Genomic DNA, 12,743 nt, shown 5'->3' on the forward strand with positions numbered 1-12,743 from the left:
TTTTTTTTGAGATTGGAGGCCCATTTCTTTGAAGGATGAAATGCAAACTAAAGTCATATCTTAATTGCCCACTTGTGGGATCTATTTATCTCCTGCTATCTTCATTTTCACAAACATTTGGTGTGCATTATATTGGTTAGAATTTTCATGCAGTTTTTTAGAAAATATATAGGGGAAGTGATAATGTCAATATAGATCTTTATCTGTTTTGTGCTACTAAGCTTTACTTGCAGTGATTGTAAACTGCTCCTTTTTATGAAGCAACTCATACTGAAAAGAAAGTATTTAATGGATAGTTTCAATATAGGCACAGCAGCTATCCTAGAAAAATAGACATAGGCATTTCAAAGTATGTCTAAATAAGACAAGTTTACCTTTTTCCAGGGAAGTAATGAAAATATTCCTTTTTGGAGAACTAAGAGTATGAAAGGAAAATGTTTATGGTTCCCTACTGGCACACAGTTATGACTGACAGGAAAAACCAACATGAATGCCACATGAGACATCTTGTTCAGGAACTTTCAGGAGGGTAGTAAATTGGTGTTGGCACAAACACAAAAAAAATAAAATGGCTTGATTCAGCAGTTTTCAATTCTAAATCCCCAGGCTCGAAAGAAAGAAGTAAATATTCATCAAATGATCAAAATTTATATTGATTTTTATTCTGCATTAGCAGCTCAAAGTCAAGATTCTTGACAGGGTGGATGTCGGTTTGAATGATTCTCTTTGAAATAAGGATACAGGCACTGGGCTGAGTGCTACTGTGCATTCCTGAACCATAGGAAAAGACTATTAGAACCCTAGGAAGCTAAATTTTTTAAAGAATAGTATAAAAGCATGCTTGTTCTGTACTGTTTTGATAACTAAATTGTTGTTATTAGTATGTAAAGTGATTCTTGTTGTTCCTGCTTTACTCCATCCTTTCCATTATCATCTAAGGACAACTTTTTTTACAGTACTTCAAAAGAAACGGTACTTCTTGTACTATAGTAACGGAGTTAATACCGGTGCTTCCCAAAAGAAGTGCGTTAGAGTGCTAGTCTGGCAGAGAAAAGGAAGCAGAGATTGTAGCTGCACATTATACATCTGTAATTTTGCAGTTTCTGCTAGGGAGTAAATAAAGATCTGGGGGAGGGGATGAGGGAAGGAGGGTGGAAATCCAGGGAAGGAGAATGTGAGTGTGGATGAAGCACTGAAACACAAATGTGATGACTGTGATTACCGAGCTGTGAGATTTAATGAGAAAGCCTGTATTAGAGTGAAGTAGAAAATCATAACCATCACCTCTAGACTATTGGAGTATAATTGGATCTCAGCCCCAGCAAAAGTAAATAGGTAAGTTAGTGACATTTTAACAAACTTAAATATATTGAGAATAAGAGGGGAAGTTATCTCGATTACTGTACTGTTGCAGTATACTTTGTTTTAAGTTTCTCAGCTTGCACTAAAAAGAGATTCGTTGTCATAAAATGAAAGAAAATAGTGTGGTTTTGTGAGGGGATTAAATAGGAAGCAAAGTAGGGCAGAAATAATATAACTATCACTGTATTAACAAATTTCCCAAATGTCCTAGGTGCTTACAATTCAGTAAACATCTTTAACAGCATAGCTTTAAAATTAAATTTTACAAACATTATGGGTAATGCTTTAATAGTATGCAAATTGCAATGAAGTCAGCAACGGCAAAGCTGACCTCTTAGCAATACAGATATTTTATGTTTAAAACAGTTATCTTTTTACAGTTCCCTCTACCTCAGTAAGTGTCAGGTGCGTCAAGAGCCTCCTCATCAGAGGAGCATAAATAAACTCAAAGGAGCAGCAGCCTGTGCCTGATTTTTACACACAGCAAGGCAGTTGTACAAATCAACATTTTAAGCGATATGTTTTGTTGTTGCTAGAATAATTGCTAATATTTTTGCTAAAAATCATCTATACATACGGATAGGGAAAGTTATGTAAAGAGGAAAATGCTTAGCCTGCATTTCCCTGCTATTTTTAAATAAATTAATTGACATTAGTTGACATATCCTCCTTCAGAGTCTGACTATTCTTGCTTAATTGTGCAGTGGAGACAGAGTAGTGTTCATATTGCACAATTTTATGTTATTAATAGTTCAATATCTAAAAAGCTGATAAAAATTCCCAGTAATTTCTTCCTGTAGGAGGAAAAAATTGTGTAGTAAGAAAACATTCACATCTCTAGGGGTAACATAGCATCAAATAGACTATCAAGGCATGGAAAGAATCTCCTTCAATTTCAGAACATGTTAAATAAGCATTCCGTGAGTGTCTTTGAGGAACACAGTGTAGGAGTTTTGACTTCAAAATGTTTGACACTTTTGAACCTCTCAAAATATTTGACTCAAAACATTGAATCAAAAGGAGATTTTAGGTCAAAATTTCTGCATTTTTGTGAGTTGATATGTCTAGGAAATTTTGGAACTAGTTATTAAGCACAAACATATTTTTAATTATTAGGTTAATAAATATGTAGCATTTCTCAAGCATATAGAAGTTTAAAATGGACCTACTAGGGGAAAAAATAAGCTGCATTTGTGCTAGTAGTACAGCATGATAACATTGCCAAGGAAAAGGCTGTAACATTTTTATCTTTGCTCTGCCATGCCTTCCTGGTCTGTTTTGCATAGTATTCCATAGGAAGCATTGGTTTTGAGACACTTACCTTTCCTTGCTATTTTTAAGTAGACATGTATGTGTCAATCTGCTGTGGGAACGGTGGCGCAGAACGTGCACCAGCACTCTGGAATTTCTCTTGCATGAGTTGTTCTGTCCTAAATCCTGAACCTGGGTAGCTTTAGCCTTAAGAGCATGGCCATCCTGAATGCCCAACCCTACAAGCTGAGCTAGGTGTATTGCTGGTCCATGTGATTTGGTACAGAAGCCCTATAGAAAAATGCAGCTTTTAGATGTATCTGTGCATTGGATGATAGATAGACTCTTTAACCATCTTTTTTTTTAGGGCACTGCATTGCTTAGGAAACACAGAAGATGGTAGGAACAATAAGAACAGCGCAAATAATGGAGGTTTTAATTAAGTAAGATTAAGTTTATAATTTTAGCACATTCTGTGCATGACTAGTCTTTCCTCTTCACTGTTTGAGAGTCCTGAGGCTGACACAGAAAGGTCTTGAATCATCTTTATGTACAACATATTTTTGTTCTGGCCTTCTACAACAATTTTTTTCTCTTCCTGACAGGGAAAAAACCAAGGTTGTGTTGACTAATTGCTAATTTAAGAGGACAATTTCTGAGTTTGTAAGAATTGGGCTGTGTGGGTTTACGGTTGTTGGGGCATATGAAGAGGAGTCACTGAAGGACATGGAAGGCATGTAGCAGCTACAAAGAAATGAACTCTGTTATGTTGATGGGTTTGGCTGGATCTGGATCCTTGTTAATTTGTGTCTTCCACATGTCTTTAGCAAACACTGCTCTGTCATCCCAGCCCTTTCCACTGTCAGAGGAAGGCTGTTCCCCACCTGACCCCCAATTTTTACTCTCTCTGTCATTCTGCAGGCTGGAGATGCAGACCTGCATGACAAGAAAAGTAGAAAAGGGTCCCAGCCTTTATGTGATTTCCATTCTTACAAGAACTTTTTTTCACCTGGCAATTTTGGGATGCTGTTATCAGAAACTATTCAGTCTTAATTAACCTCTGGAGAGGTTAATTCTTTCATAAATTTTCTTCAATGCTTTTTGATATTTATGATGTAGAGAACTTCTCTGGGTTTATAACAGATCTGTATAATAGACAGGGCATGCCATGCTCTTGTGTTGTGTTTAATGTTACCCTGAATGGAATGAGAGGCAGGTGAATAGTCAGGAATAAAGACACAAGAGGTGCAGATTTTAAATTAGCAGCATGATCATGGCATCTTCATGGATTTGGTCAGACAATACTGCTGAGGCCACACTACTGATTGCATTTGCACTCCCCAGTCTCGATGTCACAGGTCATGGATTTCAGAAAGCCAAGGGAAACCCTGCAAAAAGGTATTACTATTATTTTATAGGCTTCCTCCCACCCCTCCCCCCACAATTTCTGATGGCTCTCAGAACTGCCTGAAGTTCTTCTTGCTATAACACAGCCCTAAGTATCTAAAATTTCATTTTATAGTGTAAAGAGAGATCTAAAATTCACTGTGCTGTTACTTAAACTCTACATGGAGTTTAAGTACCCTGATATGTATGAATGTTGTTGTCTTGTAATTTTGCTCATTCTCTGTGGCGGTTTCACATTGTTGTGATGGTTTTAGCACACTGAAAAACAAAGCAATAACATTATTTTTAATATAAAAACATTTCTGAGATTTATGACAATAGAAACACTTAGCTAAGATTTTAACTGGTAACAAGCATGCCCTGATTAGCAGAATTAATTTCCTGCATGATCAAAACACAGTGTGTCCTTTTAAATAGGACTTTTAAATATTCAGCTCAAAGTAAACATATTTCATGATACAGGATTTTAAAAAAAAATTGATTCAGTTCTGAAGAGAGTGTGCAAGATGAAGAGTTAAGGAAGCCAAAAGCAGGAAGGGTAACAGACTAAGAAGGTATACAATAGCATCAAGGTCTCTGTTTTAATTATGCAGAGTAAGGGGGGAAAAACAAATGCCTAAACTTAGGGTAGAAGCAGTCGCTTGAAGTCCAAGAAGGCTAATGCTGCCAAATGATGGCCCAGTGATCTTAAAGGTATTTCCAACCTAAATGATCCTATAATTCTGTTATACAATGCTTTTTAAAATGCTGATGTGTCTTCTTGAAAGTATTCCTTCCACCTTAGGTGTTTTCTTCAATAGAAGACCTGTTGGCTGGGCGTAGGGATGGCGTGATGGATGATTAAGTCTGTCTGTATAGAGTTTTTGTACAAACTCTTGCTTGCCAAAGAATGCTTTCTGTAATCTACATCTTCATGGAAGATACTCTGAGCCATAAAATTCTCAACATCATTTTATTCAGTAGCTATGCTGGGACAGAGCCAGAATCTTTTTTGTGTTCTGTAATAAAGCCTCCAAATAAATACAGGGACAAGTATGCAGAATATTGTGACAGAAGAAAATGCATGAGTATTTAAGCACATAAATGCTACTTTTGTCAACTTAATTCTGGAAAGAAATTATTCTCAATTTTAAATCTCAAGAAATTTCACCAATTGCAGATATACAGAATGACAAGCTGGAATGTGCATCCTTTTAGAAAGGGACATCTGAGTTTGCAGTTCTTTAAAATATACATATGGGTGAGTATTCTAAGTCTAACTGCTGCTTGGGGCCACCCGACCACTTACTTGTTGGCACAAACTGGATTGTGTGTTTTAATTTCAGAGGCTGTTTTTATTCAGCTTAAGTTCTAATAATGGCAGAGGAACAAAATGTCTGTATTTCTTATATCATTCTCACTAAAGACAGTGTAGTGTGGCAGAAGTAAAGTTTCTCTACAGAAATGTAAAGAAAGGGTAATGCAAGATAGGATGTTTCCATAATTTAAATTTAACTTAATGTATTATATAAAATTTGTATATTTAAAACACAGAAGTATTTGCCTACAGTAACATGGTTCCTAACAAATCACTTTTGCTCCCTGGGAGACACTTTTGAAAATACTTTCCTTTTAACAGCAAATCAATTATATTTATTCTGGTAAATTCCAAAATAAAAAAAAAACTGTAGCAGAAAATCACTACCTCTGAGTTCATGTCTCCATTTTACATTGGTGTAAATTTTGAGTCTCTGGTTTGACACATTATACAATATAACCTTTCAGTCTCCTTCCTCCTACAATAAGAGTCATTATCCCTTGTCTTTCTCCACTTCAGAATTAGGTCATTCCAACATGTAGGTCTAATAAGAAATACAATGTATTTTCATTGATTTCTATTGTCACTGATTACTCCTTCATGTTATATAGTGATCTGTATAGTAAAGGACATTTTATGTTGTCATGCAAAGCCAATCTTAAGGAACAGGTTTGTACCCAGGTTCTCCCGATTTATTTCTATGTTCTTGATTTTTAGAAAATGAGCTTTAGAAAATAACCCTGAAATTATTTACCATTATTAATCAATCACTAGAACTGAGTATTAGGCACTAGTCTAGATTTGTTTTCACTTTTTTACCCCAGACTACAGTTTTTTCATAGTCTTGTTCAGAGACTGGTTCCCTCAGGCTCTGGAAAATGAGAGAATTTTGTTATTTGATTACTGGAAATATTTCAGTTTAATTTTAGACAGAATATTTAAAAATCATTCCATCCTAGTAGGTAGAGAATCCCTACAAGTGTGTAACAAGACTGTCATCAGCATCTTCATTGTCTTTTTATTGCAAAAATAGTCACTTAGAAGAGGAATATGAAGTGGAAAACTACTGCTGTGTATAATTCCTCGCCATTTTTTTCCTTTGTGTTCAATTTTTCACATAATCAGATGCACAACATCCTCAAAAAAATTAAGGATATGAATTTCAATTCTAAGATGGGGCACTAGGAGTAAGTGAATGATTATCTCCCACCCGATTTCTATTAGCAACATTTGGGACTATGCATATCCAGTAGACTTTTTGAGGGTTTGCTAGATATCTGTGTCCATAAAGCTGTGTTTGTTATAGAGATTGTTCTTGAAGTTTGTGTTATGTAATGAAAATTATATGTAGGGAAATCTGAAAATGCACATAGTGTAGGTTTAAATGTAATCAAGTAGCTTTTCTATATTTGATTAGGAATTTATGAAGTTGTTACTTTATTCCCCCAGAATATTGCAAAACTAGTCCTTCATTACCACTAAAGATTTTAAGTTGAAAATGAACTACAGTAGGTTTATTGCATACCTGTGCTCTGTACTTTTTTGTATATTGTGCCTTGTACCTGCTAGCTCAAATTGTGTAAAATGTAGTTTTTTGAGACTTAAGCTGATCAATACCTACTCAAGGTCTTCAAAGCCTCTTTGGATTTGCAGTTGATAACAGAGACAAAAAAAATGTTAAAGTACAACAGTGAGATGGATGAATACACAGAAAAAAGAAATCAGAGAGATCCATCTGAAACTCTGTGCTGTCTGAGTCTGAGTTGCTGTAATTGTTCACGAACGTTGAAGACAGAAATTGGGTTTAAAAATAAAAATAGTTGATTTATAGAGACATCATATTTCTGAAGTGAAGGAACTGGGTTGTATTCAGGCTTTGTAGGGTATGATGTTGATGGAGTTCATAATCCTTATTATAACAGGGCCTTACAGCTGCAAGGAAGAAATAGCGGATTCTTATTTATCACTCTTCATATATTTACATGCCCTTTACATCCTGCTTTTTCTTTCCCCCACTATTAAATTTAATAATTCTTTTTCTTCTCCCATTTTCCATATTTGTCATTGGTTTCCCTACAAATATTTTTGCAAGTGAATAGGGCACGACCAACCTGTGAAAAGCTGCTGCCTTTATTTTTACCATTTTTTATTTTAAAATATTGAGGAAATTGTAGGATGGGGAATTAGAAAATACAGGGAAAAAAAAAAACTAGCTAAATTATTGTGATTGTTTTGCTATTTAAGAAATAGCCTGTGTTAATACAATTCAGGGCTCAGTTTTAATTATTATGTGTGATGTTCCAGAGCTTAGGCTACTCCCTCTTTATGGAGTCTTGGGGTGGGAGGGGATAAGGAAGGTTGTGTACACAATTTCAATAACAGCCAAGAAAACCCCAAAACCTCTACCTAAGCTCCAGCCAAAACCTATAGCTAAAAAAGTAGGAATTACTTATCTTGATTTACAAACCTTTCCTGAAAATAAGGGAATTTTTTGCTTCAAGTTTTCCACAAGATTTCCCCTCTAGGCTTAAAACACTCACAGATTTTAACTGATAGATCTAATTGTTTTAGCAAATTACTGGTCACTGACAACAGAGCTTTAGACTGAATGTGTCATGTCAACATATATAACAGAAATTAAAATTATAACAGTGGATTACTGCTTTGTGGTAAAAAAAAATGAGCACATTCATAGCCTTATGTGCACAATGCAAAATATTCTGCTGAAAGATTATCCTTACTGATGAAGAATCCTTCCAAAAAAAGAAATTTGTTCAGGAACCTCAGTATACTGTGGAAGTGGACTTTTTATGAATTCATAGGAAAATGCACTTGTGGGTAAAAGGGGAACAGGAAGGTGATGCAGGTTATTTGCTGGTGTGGTTGTTTCTGAGTTATATAAATGGCAATTTTAGTTATAGTTTCTGAGAAAGCAGAATAGTTTTATAGCTCTCTCAAACCTTAGCATTTTACTCTAACTGGACAGTCCCAGCTGGTTTAGATAATGTTTCTTCACTGGTAACTTCTGTGATTTAATTTTCCACTATTTTAAAATAGGTAGGAAAGCCTTGAATTATATTTAAATACACAGTGAATTACCTGCATGGACTAGTCAGAATTTTTAGCTTCTCTCTCCTTGGAAAATTGCTAGCATTTTCTGTATTTTCTGGGGTTTTTTTTTTGCATGTTGCTTTGTTTTTAAATTTCTCAAAAGCATATTGGGATTTACTGAAAAACATAACTAATTTTACTGTAAGAAGCAGTTGAGAGAGAAAGCTATAAAAGTTTGAATGAGAAATTTTAAAAGGAAATGGAAGTTCCAAATCACTTACATTATTTTTCAGCAAAAAATTACACCAAGGCAAGGCCTAAGCAAATATAGAAACTGTTATTGCCACTAGCTTATAAAGACATTCCAGTCTTCTTTCAGACTTTCCCTACTGACATTCTTCAGTGCCTGTTTCCCTTCACTTGCTTGCATTTTTCTTACATTTTACAGACTGCCCTTCTCTCTAGCCCTTTCACTACCTTCTCTTTATGACTTCTGTTGTTCCACAGATTGGTAGCTCTGCTGTGCTGTCAGCAAACAAATAAACTCCTTACTTCCCCGCCTCACCCAGCAGAAAATACAGGCGAGTCCTTACACCAAATTTCCTCCATGCCATTTGCATTTACTTGCCAAAGCACCAAATAGTTAAGCAGGCATTCCACTCCTAATGGAAATAGCAGTATGTAGTTACACAGAAGTAGTGATTTTTGAAGCATTATCAGAATTTGTAATGTGTTTTTCTTTCAATGAAGTATATTAAAAGAAAACAATGGCATATCAGCCCCAAAGTGCTTTTGAACTTACTCTATGCTCTGTTCTTTCTGCTGTTCCTAGGGGCAAGTGTGGCCAACAGCAGATTTTATCCTTGTGTCATCTGGTTCTCTGAGCCTCAGAAGAATACTGATCACCACAGCTGCAATAAATAAAGTGTCTATTCAATAAGTTATGATGCCAAATATTATTCCACATTCTTCTGGACAGGCACAGTCTGATGAAAAACAGCACATCTCACTTATTGCCTTTTTCCTTGCAATTAAAGTTGCAGAGTAATCAGTCTGTTCCAGATACAGGAAAGGAGAATGTGAATAATGCCAATCTGCTTGGGTTTGTTTACAATTACTGTTTAAAGGAAAAATACCTATAGCAATATGGCTTTCATTAATTATGAAGCACAGACAGTGTGTTAACAACATAAATCTTGAAGCCTGTAAGAAATATAACTTTATGTATCTACCTGTTCTATCACGGTGCTTGGTTTCTAATATATTTATTATTCATGTCCAGACATTTTTATGCAGCATTTGATTGGATATACATCTCATGGACTATATAACACATTCTCTGATAGAAACTTCAATAGCTCATTTCAAGCATTTGGGATTATGCTGTAGTTCTTTGAATTAATGGTTCAGCCTTTTTCACTATGACGTACAAGGAGATAACCAATGGTGTGAATAATTTGATTAAAACTGTTGCAGTCCAAAAATATTTGTTTTAAACGTATTCCTTCTGAATTATTTTTTTAATGTTCTGTTTTGTTTTTTTCCCTCTTTGTTTTCTTTTTCTAGGCTGAGGTTCAGCTATGCTATCTGGAAGCACAAAGAGATGCTGTTGAACAGATGTCCTTAAAACTGTACAGTGAGCAGTACAACAGTAGTAGCAAGCGAAAGGAAGAGTTTGCTGATATGTCAAAAGTTCACACAGTGGGAAGTAATGGGTAGGGAACTATTCTTTTTGTTGTTTTATTCTCACTGATCTGTTTTGTTTTTTTTTTTTACACGATATACTTTTTCTTACTACTAGTTAACCAGGTTTTTTCTTCCTAGGCCAAGAGGCAAGGAAAAACTGTTTCTATTGCTCTCTATTTTTTTTTAATATATGGATGCAAAAATAATGGGCTCTGGATAATTTATCCAAATGATGGTTTGTTCATAGGAATACCTAATACTATCCAATAGTAAACTGTTACCTGGGTTTAAAAAAATTTATTTTGTCCTTTTTCTTTAGGCTTTTCTTCTCCAGTAGCTTCATATTATTTGATTTCTTACCATCATCCAAGGAAGAATCTTGATAGTGTAATCGTATCTCTGCAAGACCTCTATAATCATTGTTCTCCAAGTGACTAAGAAATATGAATATGAAGCCATTCAATTGTAGTTCAAACATCCAGGGTTTTGTACATCAAGAAAGCATTTATTTTAACTGTTTTGCCTTTTTTTAAGACTGTTTTTCCTCTACTTGTTTTTTCTTTTAATTAATGTTAGCACACATATACACGTGTTTATCATATAAAAAGTGTGCATTCAACAGCATTCTTTCTTAATATTTTGAACAAATTAATCACTGGAATGTGCTAAAATGAGTTCTTGCTTTCCTCTCTATTTCACAATCAAGGAAACCTTTAGTTTTGGAAGAAGACTTTTTCTTTAAGGTCTTCTGAAAACCATGTCTTTCAACTACTAGTGCCCCAAAATGAACTTGTGGGATCATAATAGTGTAGGCAGGCCAAAGGACCCAGCTAGTGCTCATTGTTCAGGAATGCCCTCATCCTGAAGTTTCCTTGTAACTGGCAAGTAGAGTAGACCTTTTGCCTGCAGTTTCCTATGCAAGAAAAGTCATTGACAAAGGTGTTCATGAGTTCTTTATCTCCAGAAATCCCCTTTCCAATTGTTAACTCGATGTTCAGGTCTTGGAAACACAGTTTTATTAAATTACCAACTGCAAAGATAAATGAGCCTTGTAAACATCCCCTCTTATTATACAGAAAGGTGTCTGTTTTAGAAAAGTTGATGTGGGCTAATTATGTAGGATTACTGAGATCTTGATTACATATGCAGAAATCTGTCAGATTCTCAAACATGCCAGCACAGCTAGTGCCAACCATAAAAATAATTTGTTCAGAATTGGTGTGTATATGTATATAAATGTACACTGAGGGCTACATGTTCAAAACCAGCTTCTAATTTTGCAGCCATCACTGAATGTGAGCAAGGCTTAAGGTTGGAATATCGAGGAGGATGTAAGACACATCAACAGACACTTGATTTTCCTGAGGGGAGGGGATGTAACATGCTTCACAGAGAAATCCAGTTTGTAACTCTACATACCATATGTGATAATCAAATAGTTTCTTAAATGCACTTGTTTTCACTTGTAATTACATGCTTTGAACTGGAAATTACCATTTGCTAGTATTTCAAACTTTTTAGTGCTGTGGCCCCCTTTCTGGGCCCATAAGGCCATCTCAGACCTTAGAGCCTCAACAGTGTGTTCAGGGGCCAAAGGGCTGGAATCAGACCAGTACAATACCACTTTTTCAGCCATTGTAGAAACTAGTGGGGACTAAATTCACCTGGAAAACTTTTAGTTAAACCCATCTGAGGTGCTGTGTTGAAAAAAATGGAAATTCCTTTCAGTTATTTAAAAATGTAATTGATGCAACATTTCCTTACTGCATAAAAACCATGGACAGAAACTCCACAGTAGCGTGACCTAACTGGGGTCTGAGTTCTCTACAGAGAAGGGGACATTTGAACAAATGAGGGTATCTATCCATTTGCTATTGTGAAAGTTTGATCTAGGAAAAAGAAGAATGTCCACAGGGAGAACAAGAGCTATTTTAAACTTAAGAATTTTTTATATGATGTGTGCGTGTGTGTATGTATGTGTGTGTAGGAGATTTGGGAGATGACTTTGTGCAGGAAATAACTAAACTGAGATAGGTAGGGTAGTATTTGCAGAAAAGTGAGATTCTAGTGGGTGTGTAAGGAACCAGCGATTTCCTGCAAAACAGTAATCTTGTTAAAACAGCAATAGAGAAGGTTTTCATGTATTAGCATGAAAATGGACAAAATGACAAAGAAAGAGAAAAGGATGAGTATCCACTGCAGGAGAACACCAGCTAGCCAGGAGGTAAGAGGTACCTGAGAGTAGTTTAGGGCAAGTGCAAAATGTTATTGCAAATCTGGCTGGAAATACTGTATCCCCTCAAAACTGGAGATGAGTGCATTCAGGTCCTGTTGGGACATATGGACAGCGCCATTGCACAGCATGAAAGCCAGACCCTAAGATCCTGTCATCAGTGGGTATTGGGCCTTCATGCATGAGATTTTTGAGAGAAATGCATTAGAGGGGGCTTTAAGTATGTGCTGAACATAGGAAAGTTTTAAAACTGTTAAGGTGACAACTCTGAATTCGCCTATATCTCCCTGAAAAGAGTTCCATGAAATTATGACCTGGAAACTTGAAGGGACATTATATCTGGTTGAATTTTTTGGTGGGTGTACCAGTGTGTTTACAGTACTTCTAAATGCCATGTGAGCTGCCATCAAAGAAATACTACAAACTGGAAGTGCGTGTTAAACATGGGGGAAAAGG

At 35.7% G+C, this 12,743-nt stretch overlaps 1 protein-coding gene across 1 annotated transcript in view; it reads left to right on the forward strand.

Moving 5' to 3' along the window:
* The window catches only part of AKAP6 (A-kinase anchoring protein 6), a 211,012-nt gene that overhangs the window by 118,899 nt on the left and 79,370 nt on the right, over nucleotides 1-12,743 (forward strand). Inside the window, exon 7 of the mRNA XM_059849889.1 lies at nucleotides 9,935-10,083. Within this exon, the coding sequence (XP_059705872.1) occupies nucleotides 9,935-10,083 (149 nt within the window). The remainder of the gene's footprint in view (nucleotides 1-9,934; nucleotides 10,084-12,743) is intronic.

Source organism: Haemorhous mexicanus, chromosome 6, assembly GCF_027477595.1.
Source record: "Haemorhous mexicanus isolate bHaeMex1 chromosome 6, bHaeMex1.pri, whole genome shotgun sequence".
Classification (NCBI taxonomy): Eukaryota; Metazoa; Chordata; class Aves; order Passeriformes; family Fringillidae; genus Haemorhous; species Haemorhous mexicanus.